The 21135-nt window shown below is 47.6% G+C and overlaps 1 protein-coding gene across 1 annotated transcript in view; it reads left to right on the top strand.

Moving 5' to 3' along the window:
* Positions 1 to 21135, top strand: part of LOC147904766 (ARM repeat superfamily protein) — a 141228-nt gene that overhangs the window by 30658 nt on the left and 89435 nt on the right. Inside the window, exon 5 of the mRNA XM_087388274.1 lies at positions 14212 to 14312. Within this exon, the coding sequence (XP_087244400.1) occupies positions 14212 to 14312 (101 nt within the window). The remainder of the gene's footprint in view (positions 1 to 14211; positions 14313 to 21135) is intronic.

The raw sequence follows: 21135 nt of genomic DNA, 5'->3' as shown, positions 1-21135 counted from the left end.
TTGTCAATTCATTTGATCATTTGTATACGTGTTGGGAGTTCAGGAGACCCCATAAGGGCTGCAACTGAGGGAGTCAAAGGCAAGAAAGAGGTTTTATATTGTTGTTTCATAGATTTCAAGGAAGCCTTCGGCACAGTGCCACGTAAGAGGCTATGGGAAAGACAGGAAAAGATCAAAGCTCCTCAAGAACTCGGAGAAGCCACATACAGACTCTATGGGAAGGTACTAGCTGAGTTAGCGCAGCCACTAGTGGATGGGTCATGCTCTAAAGGGAAATCTGTAATAAGAGGCGACATAGGGGTTAAACAAGGCTGCCCCCTTTCACTGATACTCTTCGGCCTTTTTATCAATGAGTTGGAAGAGCGGACGAGATACACAGCAAGGAAGGGGTTCAGATTGTTATTAATGCTTATCTATGCAGATGATGTAGTATTCTTTGCAAAGAACAAGGAGAAACTGCAAGCACATTTGGAAGCATTGAGAGATTTCTGCAAACACTCAGAGATGAGACAAAGGTAATGGTTATCGCGACTCGCAGTAAACAAGTAGATGCTTTGGAGGGGAGCCCCTAGAAACAGTCAACTCATACAAATATTCAGGTTTGGATTTCATGGACAATCGCAAATGGAATGCATGCGTGGAAATAAGGATTCTCAAAGGTTTGAAAGCTCTATATGCAGGAAGGCGCAGCTGTGGAATTGGGGAATCAAAAAGTTTTTGTACACCATACTTGTGCAGACAATCATCCTCTACGGGTGTCCCACTTAGGCACCTGGGTTGTCTAGGATATACTGGGAAAGAATAGAAACTATACATAAACGTTTCTTTAGAGAGGAGTAAGGGGTTAAGGCATAGCCACCCTACCCCATCCTACCGGATGAAATAGGGATGATACCTCTGGAAGGGGAGGCATTGTGTCAATTCATGGCTTACCTCAACTAGTTCACATGATCTTGAGGTAGAGAGGGGTAGAGGTTTTGAAAGAGAGTAGCTGTAGAAGGCCTTTTTGGATAACCTGGTTAACCTCGTGATGCCATAATGGCCCAGGTGATCTTTGGATCATAATCAAAATCTTGCAAGGGCCTCATAAAGCGGGATGTCGGCATTGTATCAAAGGCTTTGTGGAAATCTACAAAGCAACAATATACCCTATGTCTCCGTGCCCTGGCCTTCTCAATGACACCCCTAAGTGTGAGTATGTGATCTAGAGTCCCATCTATGCAAATCCACAAACCTCTGTATAAGTGATGAAGGCATAAATCTTGGACATAAAGTGCCCAATCATAATAGTCCTGTATTTTTCCGGGCTAATGGGGTCTCCCCCGCCTTGTGAATGGGAGTGATGGTATCGATAGTCTATGTGTGAGAGAAGCCTTAGCAAAACCGCTTCATCAAAGAGCTTTTGCTAAGACTGGGGGCCAAAGTATCTATTCCAATTGCCTCATCCATCTTGATATCTTGTTGCTGCCGATGATGATGATGATATTGATGACGATGCTGAGATTGATATATAGTCGACCATCGACATGACTATGTTGTACTTAGGACTTAGTACTGCCATTCTGCATTTTTGCATTTTGCATTGGTATGGATGTGCTCGTTTAGTAGCTCCACTACCACAGCTTGTTGTATCATGATTTTCATAGTCTCATACACCCATTGGTCTTCCGAAGACTTTAATAAACTTTCTTTCTTTCTTTCTCTCTCTCTCTCTCTCTCCACTGTGATGATCCGATCGAGATGCTCTCTGTACAAAATGGCCACTCCTCCAGATCCTCTCACTCCAAATGTTCGAGTGTGCTGCCTGAAGGCAGATCTCCATGTATACCCTGTCACTCGTGGCAAAGGTCTCTCTGGACTCTCGTGTGTCTCCGTGAAAAAGATGATATCTCTCCCAAAGAATGCCCCCCGTAGATTGCCTGGCTGTGCTGTAAAAGAACCATTGCAGTTCCATACAGCGATGCGTAGACTATCTGACGGGTGGTGTGTCCCATGGGCCCTGTCCCGTCAAGCGGTCGTAGCAGGAGGTGGAGGTGGGGCTATATCTGCTGGTCTGTCATCTCTAAGCACTGTGGGAGCACGCCTCAAGGTGCCTGTGATGAGTCTGCCATCCCTGATCACTGCCCACTTGCCTTGAGCTCGGGCTGCATCTCTCTGAGGCATGAGCGCCTTGCGCTCCTCAACCTGCATCTGAGTCAGATCCTCGTCCATGGAAATCTGTGGGTGGTCTCTGAGTGTCCCTCTCCTCCTGAGGGCAGCTAGACGTGCCTGGGCATCTCTGAATCTGATAATGAGGGGCTGCTCTCTAGTACGATCCCTCCCGACTCTATATGATCCTACTATGCCATGATCCTGTACTCCGAGTGTCTGAGAGACAAAGGTCACAGCCTGTGTCATCGTGGACTTTGTCGCCGAGGGCAAGATACCACGAATGCGAATGTTGAGGGCCTTTGTGGCCCTCTGCTGTGACTCGGCCAATGTAGCTGATACAGTCGATCTCTGCGGCTGTGATGGCTGACGGCGGATGACATCCACCCACTTTGTGACTCTCTGGACCTCTGTCTGAACGGAGGTCAAACGCTCCTCAACCGCTGCTACTGCTGTAGTGGGAGATGTGTCTATGTGCTGAACGCGAGTCTCGATTTGCTGCACTCGCTCTGTGTGTCCATGAATCTCTCCAGCAAGAGTCCTATGAGTCGCCTGTAAGACCTGAAGATCTGTCCTAATAGACAAGATCTCGCGATCCTGCTGTGTCACTCGATCAGCAAGAGATGCAACCTGAGCTGCATGTGAATCTGCTCTCTCTCTCGAGCAGATCGGATCATCTCGATCTGAAGACTTTGCCAGAGGCTCCCTCCTCCTCATCCTCTCTACAGACTTTACCCATCCCCTCCTCTCCATCCCCGGTACCCGCTTTCTCTCCCCCTTTCCAGCCTTCTCCTTCATCCCTGCTACCCACCTTACCGGTTTTCCCCCTTTCTCCCTTTCTTTCTCCTTCCATGCCTTGTGCTGTTTGTCCTTGCCGCCACATCCTACCAGAGCTTCAGCACTTTGAGACCCACCTCCGAGCTGCCCTTCAGATGCTTACAGGAAGGACGAGACCATTGCTCTACTTATAGCTCAGGTTGCATCTCTTGCTGATCGAGTGACACAGCAGGATCGGGAGATCTTGTCTATTAGGACAGATCTTCAGGTCTTACAGGCGACTCATAGGACTCTTGCTGGAGAGATTCATGGACACACAGAAGCGAGTGCAGCAGATCGAGACTCGCGTTCAGCACATAGACACATCTCCCACTACAGCAGTAGCAGCGGTTGAGGAGCGTTTGACCTCCCTTCAGACAGAGGTCCAGAGAGCCACAGAGTGGGTGGATGTCGTCCGCCGTCAGCCATCACAGCTACAGAGATCGACTGTATCAGCTACATTGGCCGAGTCACAGCAGAGGGCCACAAAGGCCCTCAACATTCGCATTCGTGGTATCTTGCCCTCGGCGACAGAGTCCACGATGACACAGGCTGTGACCTTTGTCTCTCAGACACTCGGAGTACAGGATCATGGCATAGTAGGATCATATAGAGTCGGGAGGGATCGTACTAGAGAGCAGCCCCTCATTATCAGATTCAGAGATGCCCAGGCACGTCTAGCTGCCCTCAGGAGGAGAGGGACACTCAGAGACCACCCACAGATTTCCATGGACGAGGATCTGACTCAGATGCAGGTTGAGGAGCGCAAGGCGCTCATGCCTCAGAGAGATGCAGCCCGAGCTCAGGGCAAGTGGGCAGTGATCAGGGTGAGAAAGATCCAATATATGATCGCCACTAAGCCTAGTGCACACAAGATCAGTGGAAGAACTAAGGAGGCTCAAAGCACACTAAATAAGACATGAGAGGGAGATAGCAAATCTATATCTCTTGCAATGTGAGTGTGTTCTCAACAATACATGATAGGCCTCTTATATAGGAGTGCCCTTTGAATAGTCAACACATGTGTGATCCTCTCATCCACATCTCTCCTTGTGGATATCCTCAATCCACATCTCCACATCATGTAGTCCACATCCTAGGGTGGCTACTTTAATTCTTTCCTATACCATACCTTAGCCCTTTAATCTATGTGCTCATGGCACCATATCTCAACACCTCCCCTTGGTGCCATGATCCTTTGGCTACTGCAAGGTGGTCAGATGTGAGTTACATTCCATCACCTCCCCTTAGTGCATGCATTGCTACTTAAGGTGGTCAAGTGTGGTTTTTACATGTCAATACCTCCCCTGGGTGCTTTCATAGCTACTCTCAGGTGGTCAGGTTTGATTTACAAAACATAATAGGCAAGGTTGGCAAGGTTTTTGCTTTTCAATACATTCCATTGATGTCACCTTTTGGCTCATGGCTTGATGACAATGGTGTTTGCTTCTTTGCTTGGTGTAGCTACCTGCATGATGCTTTGTTCTTCCATGTGCCTTGATGCTTTGTGTGGATGCCATGTTTCGGGCTATGGTCATCTCATACACTTGTGCTTTTGGCATGCTTATGACAATGATGTGTGCATTCATGCTTTGCTTTTCCAATGGTTGCAAAGGTCTTACCAATTGAATTCATTCAATATTGGCAGTGTCTACAATGATTCTGACATGACAAGTGCGTAGAGTTCGAAAAGACGATCACTTTTCCTTTTTGGAGCATGTGCAAATTCTTCCTGGATTGGAAGTTACGGCTTGTCGAAGTTTCTATGAAGCAGAGGGCACCTTGATGATGTGGCATAGGAGTTCATATGTTGCTTGCAAGACTGTGCTTGGCAAGAGGTTACTGTGTGCTTAGGTGGCATGACGATATGGCATTAACCTAACCTTAATCCTTAACCATGGTTTAACTTAACCACAATTAGTTTGACCAAATTCTGCCACGTGGTAAACGATTAACCACTCCCAAACCCAAGGTTAACTAACCTTACCCGGGTGAGTTTCTATCTTGCCACTTGTCTCTGGCAACAATGGCCACGTGTCCTAAGGTCTCACCTTAGGGAGAAAACAGAGAAGAAGCTTTGAAGCTTCTGTGGGATGAAGGCGACGCGGACGGTAACACTCAGTGGTCGATGGGAGCCGGTGCAAGTCGTGGTGATTCCTGCAAGACTCTTGAAGTGGATCTTGCCAGTGGCAGGTTCGTCCACTTTGATCTTGCCAACAGGTGGCCACAACATCAACTCCTTCGCTTTCATGCCCTTCAGCTTCTTGATCTTGTTCTTCTCAGTGTCGTAGTTCACCAGTTTGCTGATCAGCTGGAACTGATGCTCCACTTTCTTCTTTTGGGTTATCCACATGTAGCCCGTCTCTTGGACATAGACGATCTCGATCACGTCCTCCAGTGGGAGCAGACTCGTTGGAAGCCCGAACTCCAGAAGCGATGTGATCGGCCTTCTGCAAAGCCTCTTTGTGGCCTTTCCAGATTGCGGCACCTTGTCTCTCTGGATGAACTTCTATTGCCGTGGCTGTCGTTTGGATGCTTGTCGATGCTAGAGACAGCCGTAGGCTGGTTGTGAGCGTTGAAGCTAGGGAGCTGGTGCGAAGCACTAGTATTAGAGTCCGCCTATGAGCCAGGAGTTTGCACAAGAGCCAGCTATTGCTAGGAGGCTGCAGGGGAGCTTAAGGTGATTGCTGCTACAAGTTGCCCAGCTGCTCTAAAGCTTGGAGCTTGAGGGCACTATCGCTAGTGCTTGCCGTGTGCAGGTGCAGGCACAAACCTCTGCTGATCTAGAGGTAATCCCGTTCGGCCAAATGGAGTCAGAGGAGCCAACTGACGCTGTGAAAGCACATGAGGATTGTACCTGACATAATGTTATTTCGGTCTGGCTCAAATCGTCCAATTCATTCTTCAAGTAGTCTAAAATAGTTGTCGTGGACGGGGCAACGCCAAACTGAGGCTGATGTCTCTGCATCCACTCACAAAGCTTCTCCAAACCGAATCGCTGCTCGGCATGGAAAGCGATCCTGTTCTGATGTTGCGCCTGAGTATACAAGTGAGAGATGGAATTGGCAGCATCACAGAAGGAACTATGGAGAATACGTTCCACATCCTCAAGGCCACAGCTCTCTGTCCGTTTCTTCTTAATAGGAAATCCTCAAAAACTCGTAGCGTGCTTTACAAGCATAGGCATACCTTCCTTGATCCATACTCTGAACTGGGAGAGACTTTGATATTGCCGAATCTTAGCGCCTCATGAGGCACTTTTCCTTTATGAGCTCACAACGCTCTAGAGTGTGAGAGACTTTCACTCTCCACAATGTGACTTTCGACACTATCTACTCAACCAAGTGCGCATTCACCAGAAACAAAGTGCTTCCAATGATTCAATGAACTCATGGGCTCTCTCCCTAACATCAAGATAAGAGTGTTCCACTCAATCTAAACTACCTAGGCTTGTGGGCAACCTATGCTCTGATACCATGAGAAAGATCCAATATATGATCGCCACTAAGCCTAGTGCACACAAGATCAGTGGAAGAACTAAGGAGGCTCAAAGCACACTAAATAAGACATGAGAGGGAGATAGCAAATCTATATCTCTTGCAATGTGAGTGTGTTCTCAACAATACATGATAGGCCTCTTATATAGGAGTGCCCTTTGAATAGTCAACACATGTGTGATCCTCTCATCCACATCTCTCCTTGTGGATATCCTCAATCCACATCTCCACATCATGTAGTCCACATCCTAGGGTGGCTACTTTAATTCTTTCCTATACCATACCTTAGCCCTTTAATCTATGTGCTCATGGCACCATATCTCAACACAGGGATGGCAGACTCATCACAGGCACCTTGAGGCGTGCTCCCACAGTGCTTAGAGATGACAGACCAGCAGATATAGCCCCACCTCCACCTCCTGCTACGACCGCTTGACGGGACAGGGCCCATGGGACACACCACCCGTCAGATAGTCTACGCATCGCTGTATGGAACTGCAATGGTTCTTTTACAGCACAGCCAGGCAATCTACGGGGGGCATTCTTTGGGAGAGATATCATCTTTTTCACGGAGACACACGAGAGTCCAGAGAGACCTTTGCCACGAGTGACAGGGTATACATGGAGATCTGCCTTCAGGCAGCACACTCGAACATTTGGAGTGAGAGGATCTGGAGGAGTGGCCATTTTGTATAGAGAGCATCTCGATCGGATCATCACAGTGGAGAGAGCAGATTCACATGCCCGATTCTTGTGGGTACGCATCTGCCGCAGAGCCCCTCAGCGAGATCTTTTTATTGCAGTTTGCTACTTCCCCCCGGCGCAGTCGATCTATTCTTCCACTGGACCAGGCCAGTCCATATTTGAGGATCTCTCAGCGGACAATGCAGATTTTTCACATCGCGGAGAAGTCATCCTTTTAGGAGACTTCAACGCGAGGACCTCAGACAGACAGGCCCTCACTTATGACTTCATGGAGGATCCGGTCATACTCCCAGCATTTCACGATGATAGCCTCTGTCGGACTTCATCAGACTGCACAGTACAGCCCACAAATCAGGGACGTCAGTTACTGGAGCTCCTCACCTCGCACAGTATGGTCATTTATAACGGCTTGTCCAGGTGGCCACAGTCTTCCATGCCTACATTCTCTTCTCCTTCTGGGCGTGGTACTAGCGTGATCGACTACATCATAGGTCCCCCGACTCTAGTCGCTTCCATCCATAGCCTTACTGTTAGCCCCTTCATGCCCTCTGCCGACCATGCACTCATCCACTTTACTTTGACTAATGTCTCCCATGACCCATCCCCCCCTCGTTATCATGACCGCCAACCCTATTACGAGGTTCATTTCGACCACCAGTTCGATGATGTATATAGCCAGAACCTCAGCCGCCTACTCCGTCCTCATCTATTAGATGCTCTACCATCCACGCAGGACCGGTGGGAACTTGTACATACTTCACTCGTTTCTGCCGCTCACATGTCGTTCCCTGCCACATGTCATTCGTCTAGTCCCCCACCGGTTGGTCTTGTTCCTTGCAACGGTTGGTATGACGAGGAGTGTAAGGAACTCCGCAGGAAACTTCACCTTGAGACCAAGGAGAAGTCTCTCCTCCTTGCCGAAACCAAGAGAGACTACAAGTGGTTGATTAGGCGCAAGAAACGCCAATTTCTAGCCCGGAATGAGGAGGAGCTGAGAAGCTTGCTTTTCAGCTGTGACTCCAAGGAATTCTGGAGAAAATTCCTCCGCTCGAAGTCTCAGAGCCCCCTCACAGATCCACGTGTCTGCTCTGCATACACTTCAGCTCTATACGATGTTCCAGATCAGCCAGCCATCGATTTATCCCATTCCCCTAGGCCAGCTTCATCTAGTCTCTTCACACCAGAGAGTGTTCGTGCAGCAGTCCACCGATTGAAGAACGGGAGAGCTAAGGATCATGATGGATTGCAAGCGGAGTATGTAATCCATGGGATTGATGCCTTAGATTTTGTTCTTTCCCGTCTCTTCAATGAGTCTGTTTGTACAGGCCTACCACAGTCCTGGTTAGGCAATACCATAGTACCTATCCACAAGTCGGGGGACCATATGGAGCCGTCGAATCACAGGACCATCATGATTGGCCACGTTATGGCCAAGATCTATGCATCAGTTTTGGAAAGCTGTATAAATGACCATGCCGAGATGAGAGGACTCAGAGCCAGAGGGCAGGTTGGATTTCGCAGGGATCATTCGACACTTGACCACATCCTCACACTCAGGGCACTGGTAGAGGAGGCGAAGTCACGAAGGCAATGGCTTTATTGTTGCTTCGTGGACTTCAGGAAGGCATTTGACACAGTTGCGCGATTCAGATTGTTTCAGAGGATTCGCCAGATGGGCTTCAGTGGAGAGATACAGTGGGCTATCATGGCTTTGTATGAGAGGGTCACTGGTCGGGTTCGGACACGTGAGGGGCTCTCAGAGGAGGTATGCAGCACGATTGGGGTGAAGCAGGGTTGCCCGCTCTCTCCTACTCTCTTTGGATTATATATTGATGAGCTAGAGATGTTTATACAGATGACAGGCGGTGTGGGCTCTACTCTCTCAGGATCCTCCATTCCTATCCTCCTGTATGCGGACGATGTGGTTCTCACTTCCTCTACTGCTCAGGGCCTCCAGGCACATATTGAGGCACTCCACAGGTTTTGCCAGGACAGGGGGTTGACCGTAAACCTTGGCAAGACCAAGGTTATGGTTTTCAACACCTCTGATCGTATTTACAGCACGGATGAGTTTTGCTTCACTTATGACGGACATCGCATTGAGCTTGTTAGAGAGTATACTTATTTGGGGGCAGTTTTCAGGGGACCGGTTTTCACCATGAGATATGCAGCACGAGATAGGATTAGTAAAGGGTATGCTTCGTTGGCTCATCTTGAGCGTCAGTGTTTTCAGTCCCACTTTCAGCATCCCGATACGAAATCCTTGCTTTTTGATACATTGGTGAGACCAGCTGCAATGTATGCAGCTCCTTTCTGGGCAGGAGACCTCGGCGCTGCAGATTGGAGACGAGTAGAGAGGTTACAGATCATCATGTTCTCTCGGCTCATTAGGGCCAAGGCTACAGTTCCGCACGAGATCATGCTAGCAGAGTTTGGAGCTACTCCCCTTGCATTGGATGCAGCGTTTCAGTCGGTCATGTATTTGCATAGGGTTAGGGAATTTGGAGACTCAGCAGCAGGCAGAGCTCGGTTGCCATGGTTAGCACTTGCATCTTCTATGGAGTTAGCACGATCTGGGGCCCGATACTGCTGGTACTTCAGACTCACTAGGTGGCTCACATCTCTTGGACTAGACATGGATAGACTGCCTCCCTTCCGATACAGCATAGATGCCCCTCATCTCGAGTTGACTCGCCACGAGCTTAGCCAGGTCACGAGAGCAGACTTGCTGCAGCTTCATATGTATCGCACTTGGATTTATCCCACGCAGCTTCCGACGAAGATGGCCACATATCGTGACCACTTCCTTCGGATCTCAGAGGATGGATTTGTCATTCCACCAGGCTATACAGGTATCCACATGTCCCACTCACTGAGGATTGCCCTTGGCTAGCTTAGAGTCTCTTGATAGAGGCTGGTAGGATGCGACGCATGGAGGATGGACGGCGACCAGGCCGAGAGACCAGGATCTGCCCTTGTTGCACCATGGGAGAGGTGGAGTTAGAGGAGCACTTCATTTGCAGATGCCCGCTATATTATGAGCTCAGAGGTAGATTCCACTGTCTCTTCACGGATGGCTTTGGACCTCTCTCACGAGTGATGGACTACGAGGATCAGCATTGCCTAGCTCTTTATGTCAGGGAGGCCACTATGCTTTGACGAGACTACCTCAGAGACCATCAGCACAGACCGGAGCGTGATAGAGCCCAGCCTGATAGAGCTCAAGCACACGCTATACCAGATGACAGAGACCAGGAGGAGCACGAGGAGGTCAGAGCTCACATAGGACACATGCCTCCACCCTGTGGATGTACATATGAGATGGTTTGTAGACGCCGCAGGATCTTGTTACATAGGGCACGTACTCGTCACTTCAACTCCAGACGATCCAGGATGATGGCAGCTTTTCGGAGGAGACTTACTCACGGAGATCTCGCCCCACCAGCCGCTCACCTCACCTTTGCTCAGATTTGTACTCTCATAGCAGGAGGCAGAGTCGATGGACAGGATTTTCAGTATTATTTTGGTTCTCAGACTCCGTGACACCTGGACTTGTATCCTTGCATTGGCATATTGTACTCATCCCCCCATTTTGCACCCAGGGGCGGTTTCCTTGCATCTAGTTTACTTTGTTTTTAGGCTCAGATTTGACATTATGTACTTTCACTTGTATTGTATTGTGTAGCACTTAGATGATATTCGACGATGCCTCTTCTTTGTGGCACGTTGATTTTGTGCTATCTTGTATGCAGAGTTCTTGATGTCCCATGGGCCCATTCTGGCCTTTAGTGGACAATAATACACTTTCTTTCTTTCTTTCTTTCTCATAGACCTTGTTGCACCGTATCAGAGGGCAAGATGATATGGTGACACATGAGACCGAGCTAGATCAAGCCCAGCAACATGTCACATATGTTTACATATTTGAGTTAGTTGAGGAGGACATAGATTATATGAGGGTTGAGTGGGTCAGTGGGATGAGACGATGATGAGGAGAGATGCAAGAGCTACACATGATATAGAGATGCACAAGAGCACGCACGTTGGAGGTTCTTCCCATCATAGTTATATTCCGAGAGGATCGCCTAATTAGAGGTGTCACTATTGACATGGCCCGCCGGATACAGAGATCATGCCCCCCGTCGCCAAGAGAGACGATCCGATAGACACAGATACAAAACATTTTTGCAGCTCACAGGAGAGTCATGTTGGCACCGGGATATGTATTTTGACTCTGAGATTGAGTACTAGTTTTGACTCTAGTATTTTGAGTTTAGTTTGGTTTTGCATAATACCTAGCAAAGGGCCTTAGTGAGCCCTTTGCTTCTCCTTCATCCCACAACGGCATGTGTGGATTACCTCTGTGATTGTACTTTGTCTCATAGGCTCGTGAGGCCTCCCGAAAATGTTAATACATCTTTCTTTCTTTCATTTTCTCTCTCAGGCTATGCACACTGGAGACAATTGAGACTGAGGAGCACTTCTTATGTGTCTGCCCAGCCTATTATGAGCTCTGGGGAAGGCTTTGGTCCACTTTCTTGACTGATCCACTTCCATGATCAAGTCTGCATTGGGCTCTATCTGATTGAGATGCGACGACACAAAGAGATACTACTACGACATATCATACAGTAGTAGGCACTTACAGCACCATGGGATGCTGAGGCAGACCAATCACAACGACATGTCATAGGCTTCTATGCATTCGAGTTGGCTTTTAAGCCGCATAGCGGTGGAGGAGGAGGAATTAGCAGACATGCAGGCAGCATCAATTGGCGGAGAGAGACAACATAGTACTACTGAGCAAAAGACGCAGAGTCCACACCCGACATGGGGAGTGACCAGAGGACGCACGATCTAGGTCTGACCGATCTCCGCCCACCGTAGAGGAGACTGCCCAAGATGAAGCGTCAGTCTTGATGTAGCTCTTTGGATATAGAGGTCAAGGAGACCACGCCCTCGACCACAACGGGAGACAGCTCGGAAGACTCAGATCCGGGGCATCTTTGCAGCCCACCGGAGATCCACCACGGTGCCGAGCTTTGGCTACTGAGTCCCAGCTTCCTCAGCTTTTCAACTCCAGTTTTTGCTTTGAGATTTTGAGCTCTATATAGATTAGTTTAGCATAGTACTCAGCAAGGCCCCTAGCATGCCCTTTGCTACAGCCCTTTGTGGCTTGTATGAGTTTCTTTCCATTTGCTGTACTTTGTTCCACAGGCTTGCGAGGCCTCCCGCAGACATTAATACATCTTTCTTTTCTTTTTCTGCGCCTTCCCAGCTCCGCCTCCCCGCCTCTTGCCTAGTTCCAGCTGCTGCAGTATTAGCAACAGCTGCTCCGGCCCTTGGCGCACAAGAGCACACAAGAGCACACGCACGGCAGATCTTGAGGTCTTGGCAGCAGCGCCACACACATCAGGAGTCAAGGCTGTGATGCAGCTCCATGCCCAGGTCATGCAGTAGCTCTACTCTAGGCGTTTGTGGTTAAGGCACAACAATTCTAGTTCTAGGCTCAGTTCTCAGCAGCAGATCGAATCACCCCAAGCTGGGCTGAATCCCCGGCCTAGCTTGGGGTTCTTCAGTTTTGTACAGGCCAGTACTATGGAGTTCCCTAAGGTGAAGACGTTTGTCATGACCCCAAGCAAGCCTACATATTTTGATAGTGCAGCCTTATCACCTCCTCTATACATTTCCTCAAAGATGCCCTCTTTGCATGGAAAGCGTTTGTACAGCACAAGAAAATGGTGAGCATGATACACCAACAAAAATGTTATTTGCAGTAGGAAATTCGTGAGCTCAAGATTAGAATTGCAGCTCTAGAAAAGGGAAAGGAAAGCATGAAATTATCCAAGAAGTGTTGCTCAAATGTACTTCATCTCCATTGACACCTTGGTTGGTATCCACAGTAAAGAAAATGATCACTGCTGCCGTAAGCTCTATCAAGCAGGAGATGGCTCAAAAAGTTAGCAAAAAGTTAATAAAGCTGACCGATATCAAAGAGCAGGAGACGAGAGTACAGATCACGATGATATTGCGCACCGGGGGCCGCAGGATGGATGCCTTGGAGATGAGGAGGGATTCACAGAGGAAAAGATCATATGCCTTAAGAAAGAAATACCACAGGATGAAAATGCCATAAGTGGTATTACTCAAGGGGAATAGAAGCGCAGGTTTACTTCAATGAGAGGGCAGCAAAAGTTAATATTCTTAGACAGAAACGTAAACTGGAGGGTACAAGAATCTGTGTATCTGAAGAGCTCCCTCCTACTCATCTTAAACAAAGACATACTGAATTTACTAAAGTGAAGGAAGCACGTAAAGAAGGCAAATGGGCTGTTTATCAGGATGGGCAAGCACTGATTCGAGATTTCGAGTCCAAACCCAATAACCCTCAGTCTTAAACTGATGAAATGAAGGCGACTTCACTATAGAACTAGAAACTATATGTGTGTTATCAATACTCGAGCTGAGATGCCATGTGCACTCCTCGACTCTTTGAGTTTCAGCGATGTAGTAGCTACTCTTTTTTGGTGTGTACCTTGTCTCATAGGCTTGTAAGGCCTTCTGAAGATGTTAATAAATCTTTCTTTCTTTCTCTGTGTGTGTGCTTAAACGTTACCTTTATTAAGCCAATTATGTTATAGAGCTATAAATGTAATGTATATGTGGTCCACTATTTTTTCATTCAGCTATGCTTGCTAGGCTAGCATTCATCAGAGTTAGTTTATGCTTTGGCACCTTTACCTCTAGAGATTTAGTGAAATACTATTGTTTACAAGCTAAAGCGAACATATTATTATGCACATGACATGCACCCACTTTTGAGCATCTATGTGACAAGGTGAGATGCTGTGGCAGCATCCACTATCCATGAACAAGTAATTGTCTTTTGATAGCAAAGATTGAATGGATTTCTTTGTATCATCATTGGAAACTTGTGTATAAAATCTGGTTACTCCCTTGGTATGCTTTTTAAATGCTTATTCTAGCATATGGGATACATTTGCTTTAACTTTCCTCCTTTTGATTGGTGTTATCAATCATACAGATTTCAAAATTGCTCGAAAGCTGCCGAGATGATGAAGCAATAGTACATGCTGTGATTGCAAACAATCTTGTCCTTCCTATGCTTAAGGCAATTGCTGATGGGTATGTAGTCTCAATTGAATCCAGTGTGTCCCTCTTCTTTCTCACTTGCATGTATGGACCTTTATGGTTTGAGAATCATGGTGTGAAGATTTGGGTCACTATAGTATCTTCACAGGGAGGCAACTAGTATTGTTGTTAAAGCTAGCTTTATGGGTAATCAAAATGTAATGGTTTAATAAGGTGTGCATAGCTACCACAAACTTGGTGGATTTTTTACGTTTTAATCTGTCGGCTACTACGAGGGTTCCCCAAGAGCTGCCCTGACACAATGATCCCAAATACCATGAATTGTGTGAATCTCACAACAATTTCAAATACCACAAATTGTGTGGATCAAATTGCTCCAACCAGAACATCCCAAAGGCATCTGATAATGGTCAAGAGCATGAGAGCATTATGTCTTCCAAATATGCCAGGAAGCTGAGTAGCCTATGAGCTCCTAAGTAGCAACTCTCCATCATGCTCGGCTCCTCCCTGCTGTCTCCCCTGCCTTCCTCCCTACCTTCCCTGCCCTCCTAGCTGCTTCGTATCGTCCTCCCCTTCTGCTCTGCTTCATATGTCCTTCCCTTCACCCACAGCTGCAATTCTACCACCTGTAGCAGCTTTCTAGCTCCGCCTGCAGCTGCCTTGCTCCACTTGCAGTTGTCCTCTGCCTCCTCTAGCCATTCAGCCACTTCCAGGTCCCAGCTGCTACGTTTCCTACACTGCAGAGCCTCTTCTCTCCTTGCAGATGCTGGCCTCTCCTACAGCTGTCCCACCCCCTTCCTTTCACCTCGCAGCTAGCCCTTAGCTCTCCTTTAACACCTTTTTCTCTAGCCTTTCTCCTCCCGGGATCTCTCCCTTAGCCTTCTTTTAGGTTCTCTTGCTCTAGACTCTCCCTTCAACCTCTCCAAGCGACGGATGGATTCTTCAACTGGTTGAATTGGCCTTGCACCCTCTATGACGAATGGAGATCCATTCAATTAAACCTTGACGACCTCCACCAGCCACGAAAAACGTGTACATTTTTAAAAGACGGGTCACTGCAGTTGTAAAAGGATGTGTAGTTTGAGAGCTTCACCACCCTCTTCGCATGCAAACCACAAGCTAGGTACTGGATGCTTTTGGCCTTATCTTTGGACCTGACTCCGTGCCTCTCTGATATTTGACTTTTGGAACGAGGTTTCTTTCAGGTGGCCTTTAACTCTCTTGGAGCTGTGAGCACAATGCTCAAGGGTAGCTCATTAGCGCTTTAATGTTGACAAAGGTGGATCGGTATGCATTGCACCAAGGGTTTCCACCTCGAATCACTTCTCGATGGTTATAATGGTTTTTGAGCCTCATTTGAGACGCTGAATACCCACCTTGATCTGTTTTTAAGGGTAAAATTTAAAAAAAATGTACTTACTAACTTAAGGGTGTGGACTATCCCTATACTCCTCTGTTGTGTCGAGTGGGGTTTGCCCGGTGGCTTGTGCGGTGACCATGAGCGTGTGGCTATCACAGACCGAGACTTGTGCTTGTAGTAAAGAGGAGGATAGTTGGGAGACATGCTCCTTCCTCCGCTGCAAAATTGTGCGCACAACCTGATCCCTACATATTCGTGTATTGCAAGGCAGCTATTGGGGTCACATGTACCTCACTGAATTTTCCAGCGAGGATTCTAGATGCCTTATATGTAGAGAGGGCCTCATAGAGGATGTTTTGCATTGGGGTGTCCCATCTGCTCAGCCCGACCGAAGGGGTTACTGTGGCCCTTGTTAGACATAGAGCTATGACTAGGAGACGTCACACGGCCACACCGGTGAGCAGCCGACATCACTCTATCACCGATTTCATGCCTCCATTGCCTCATCCACCTTGATTTCCTGACGGCGATGATGATGATGTTGATGTGTAGTTGACCCCTGGCATGACTATGTTGTGCCTTGTACTATCATTTTGCATTTTTGCATTTTGCATTCTACATTGGCGTGGGTGCTCGTTTATAGCTCCACCCCCACAGCTTATTTGTACCAGGCTTTTCACAGTCTCATAGACCCATCGGTCTTCTGAAGACTTCAATAAACTTTCGTTCTTTCTTTCTTTCTCATGGCTTCCATTCTGAAAGCTTGGGGCAGCTTTAGAGACACTCTTCGGTGAGTTACACCCTCCTCTCGCGAAGAAATAGGTACGCAGCCAGTCATGTGGAATGAATCTATATTGGATGAGCATGGCAGATCACTAGGAGTGTCACATTATATGCAGTGGTTTAGATGGGAGAGGGGACGTGCTTCCATTGTAGGGCTTTTAGCAAGCTTCCAGAGGATCAGAGACTCGTATTAGTTGGCCACCTCAGAGGGAGTGCAGTCAGGATGCAGCAGATAGAGGCAGCCATACCAGCAGAGTGGATAGATACAGATGACATGCCTATCACAGAGTCCACTTGGTTGGGAGCTTTCATGGGGACGGGTGTTTCCTTACAAGTTATTACCTTGCGGGATGCACATGAGGAGACCCTTGTCTTTGATGTTCAGTCGGGAGGCAGACTTCTCAAATTTTCAGATGATATTCTTTTGGAGGTTGCCTTCCAGCCTGTTAGGATTGCAGGTTATATGGAGTGGGGCACGGTCTCACAGTGGTATCTTGATCTTGACCCTGTTCTCCTAGCACTTGGGTCTTGGAGACTCTAGTTATATGGTGGTTCTCCCATCAGGTTCTTGCAGTGGGACCCAGGGGAGTGGAAATGGATTGATGAAGTGCACCAAGAGAAGAGCATCCCCTTCTTTCGTTACACAGTCATAATTGCCAGGAGATTTCAGCTTAGCAGTAGAGGTTGGAGGCCCTCCAGAGCTCCTCATTGGGATAGTTTTCATATTTCTGCAAAGGTGCATAAAAACTTTTGGAGGAGGCTTTGGAAATCCCTCAGAAATAGAAAGATCACTCTCTTCGTTTGGCTTTCTATTCATGGAGGGATTGCAGTGAACCTATGAGATCTAGGTTGGGGGCTGACCCTACGTGTCCTTGATGCCATGCAGCAGTTGAGTCAGTTCTGCATTGCCTTTGGAGTGAAGACAGGCGAGGACGATCTGGAAGGGTGTTGCCAGGATTCTTTGCTTATTTCATAGAGTACCCTTCTTTATGACTTGGGGATCAGTGGCATGGTTATCCCTTACTGGCCCTCAAGTGTTTTTTGAGGGGCATGACTCAAACTCATCCTTCATTATACAACGACACTCTGTGGAGTCATGCTCTCTCCAGGATGTTTCCTTTTTTGGGAGGGTACCCTTCTACGATTTGGATTTTCAGATGGTTGGATCAGGGGGGTTTCTTCTATAGCCAGGTGCTTATCAAAGGGGACAGGGGAGAGAGGTTTCAGATTTCTAGATCAGTTCATCAAGGTTGCTCTCTTTCCACTTTTCTTTTTTATACGTGGCTGAAGCAATGAGTATCTTTTTGAGATCTAAGGTAGACTCAAACTCCCCGTAAGGGATGAGGAGATTGTGGGCAGTGAGATTGCTGATGACTTTACTATTTTTTTGCATGCCACTCCACAAAATCTCACATCTGTTAGGGTAGCCTTGGAATTGTTTTACTATAAGCATGTGCACTTATTAATTGGAATTAAATCCAATGCCTTTTGAATTAGTGATGAGAACACTTCAGATTGGGGGGCTGATTTCGGTTTCAATTGGATTTAGAGGGGTGTTTTTGATCACCGATTAACCCTTCCCCTCTCATCCCTCAGCCCCTCCTGTCTTCCTCTCAGCGCCCCCCCCCCCTCCCCTCGCCCCCTCTTTAGCCTCCCTCGCCACCTTTTCTTGCTCCTTACCTTCCCTCCTTGCTCGCTGCTCCTTCTCAGCCTCTCCTCCGCCCCTTTCCTTCCTTTCTGCCTCCCTTCCCGCTCCTGGCTGCTTTCTTAGCCCCTCCCGCCTCCTCTTTTCAGCCCCCTCATCCCTCTTCTTTCTTTGTGCGATTGTCAAGAGGTTGAGTCGGAGGAGCATTTTATTTCCAGGTGCCCAATGTACTACGAGATCCGAGGTCGCCACCACTGTCTCTTCAGAGACGGCTTTGGGCTCCTTTCTAGATTCCTCGCCTACCCAGATTAGAGATGCCTAGCGGCCTTCATTCACGAGGGGGTCCGACACAGAGAGTACTTACTCAGGCGACGGGGCTGGGCCACACCACCAGACACCTCTCAGAGCAGGATCACAGAGTTCTTCCCATTGAGTGATATTGATCATCCAGTCTCTAGACGCAGACGTGACAGAGACCCCGACCTGACGATCGTAGCACGACACACGAGGCATCAAGGGGACACACAGATCACTCTAGGGGGCCTCCCGTCATTGTTTAGACCCGGGGCACGTCCCACGGGAGTCACAGTGGCTCTGGTCTTGCGTCGAGCCTTCTCCAGGAGACCCAGACGCATGGCACCAATGTCCCATCACCGGCTATGCACCAGGCAGGGCGACATGACATACGGAGGCTTTTGCTCCTGCTCCAGTCTTTTTCCTCTTGATTGTCACACCCAGATGTATTTGATTATGTATGATCAGACATCGGTCTTCCGAAGACTCTAATAAAATTTCTTTTTCTTTCTTTCTTTCTTTCTCAATCCTTTAGAGACAAATAGAGCTTTTCAAGTCGGCCTCTCACCTTTGATTGACGAATGGCGCATTCAATCAAATCCCAAACCGCTTCCACGAGCCGCAAGAACGTGCACATTTTCAAAAGACAAGTTGTTGCAGGTTCTAAAACATGTGGAATTGGAGTCTTCCACCACCCTCATCGCTCGCATCTATGGATTTCATCCTTTTTGAATTCAAGCCGGAGACTACAAGCCGGAGACTGCATGTTTGCGGGGTTATCCTCGAGCCTAAAGATGTTTGTTTGCTGGGATGTGGCTTCTTCTAGGTAGTCTTTGATATTCTGGAGGCTGCGAGTTCTGTGCTCAAAGCCAACTCTTTGCAGACTCCAAGAGGATTTTCTTGGGACCCTTCACAATGGGCCTTGATCCAATAGAGGAGGATAGCCTAGTCACTTCTCGCTTCATCAAATTCCTCGGCCTTCCTCAGGTGTATTATCGGCTCCTCGCCTCGATTGGAGCTTCCTTCAGAGTGGTCACAGGTATCCTTTCCTCCTTGGTTTTCCCTCTTCAGTAGTGGAGGCGATAAAATTAGATGGGATTCTCAGAGTTAGGGTTGTCGTTGACGACTCTAATATTTTCGATGACCATATCATACTCAAGTGTCTGGATGATTCTTTCTTTTGGTAGAGAGCCGAGATCGCGGGTAGACATGATTTGTAGAACCTTTGGCCATTTTGGGGGGATTGCCCAAGAAAGAAGAAGAGACCCAAAAAGCCTTCTAGTACAGCTCCTCATCATCCTCGATAGAGTGCTCCGCCATTAGTTTCGACACATGCTGAACGACCAGCATCCATTGCACCCGTGGTCCCCCGCAGGGTTTCGGTTAGTGTCCGTGCTTCTTCACCAGTTGTAGATCATGAGGGCCCTCACTAACCCCGGAGCGAGATGCGGTCGGGCCTTCGAACTTTCCTGTTCTGGTTGTGACTAGTGGCTCCCTTGATCCTCTTTAAGTTGCGACCATAGCTATACCTAAGGCTATCCCTTGCTTAGCTCAGGACACTACTGCTTGGGAAGTTGCCATGATTACAACTACTCCCATTGATACGGTTGTAGTGTGACACATAATTTGGGGGCTTAATTCTAGTCACTTCTTAGAGTCGAAAGAACAAGAGGGAAAGGAAAATAGACGAATGAAAGCAAGATAAAGATATAAACATCAAAGGTGAGATCATAGTTCAACATGTGAAAGAGGAAAGGTTGAGGGGAAGCATTGATTTCTGCCAAGTGTTCGGCGCCAAACGTAAGAGCAAGCCTCTATTGGAAGAGAATTTTCATACTAAGAACTACATGGATGGAAGTGAAGGGGCTGAATTGGTAGGGTACATTATGACGTATGGGGTTGTTGGGTGAGAACCCACAATTATTGGAAATAAAAATACAGCTATGATAGCATGGAAATAGCTCTTCCTTTGACCCTCAAAACCCAAAACAAATAACGCATGCTTGTAGGGTTTGAAAAGACAAGAATGTTGACATATAGTTCACGAAAAATGGAACAAGAGATAAGAAGTTAGGACCATTTTAGTAACATATTCCAAAACTGTCCCAAATCCAAGTCTACTCTGTTCTACACACTGTAACATTTTCTCAACAAATCAGAACATGGTAAGGACATAAATGGATAGAGCTCAAAGAGACGAAGATTTTGATAAAGATTTCAACTAAAACGGAGTAGGGAGCAAAAAGTTATGGCCGTTTTACGACCGGGTACCAAAACAATCCATGAGCGACTTGAGCAATAGGAAAAGGCAACGATTTCTCTTACTGAAGGGGTTTCTTCCACAGTACATATTGGAATGAGGTCGCCTTAAAGGGTAGAGAATCCCCTCAGAACAGATCCCAAAACAAGCCATACATGAGCACAAACGGAGCTCCCGAGCGAAGAGGAAAAAAATATGAGAAAATGGGAAAAGAAGGGAAGATCTTGGTTCTGGAAGCCAAGAAAGCTTCCCAATGGGAGAGAACTACAAAGAAGAGAGGGGCTGAGGCTCAAGGGAAAAGAGAGGCATAGAAGGAGCTAGATACAAGGCAACGGCAAGGCTACAAGGAGAAAATGAGATGCTTGAGAGAGAGGGGAGGGGTTGCTTTTATAGTGCAATTCTCACCTTCCTTCACCCTGTTACATTTGCTGGCAGTAGATTCTTTCACCCCTTTGTGACATACGGGCATGGATCACCATCAATTGTCCTTTTAGGAGGATTTTGACAAGTGTCC

Source organism: Dipteris shenzhenensis, chromosome 2 (assembly GCF_047967505.1).
Source record: "Dipteris shenzhenensis isolate YYH24624 ecotype China chromosome 2, Dip_SZ_1.0, whole genome shotgun sequence".
NCBI lineage: Eukaryota > Viridiplantae > Streptophyta > Polypodiopsida > Gleicheniales > Dipteridaceae > Dipteris > Dipteris shenzhenensis.
Note: the sequence above shows the minus strand (reverse complement) of the source record. Positions and strands in the feature narration are given on the sequence as shown.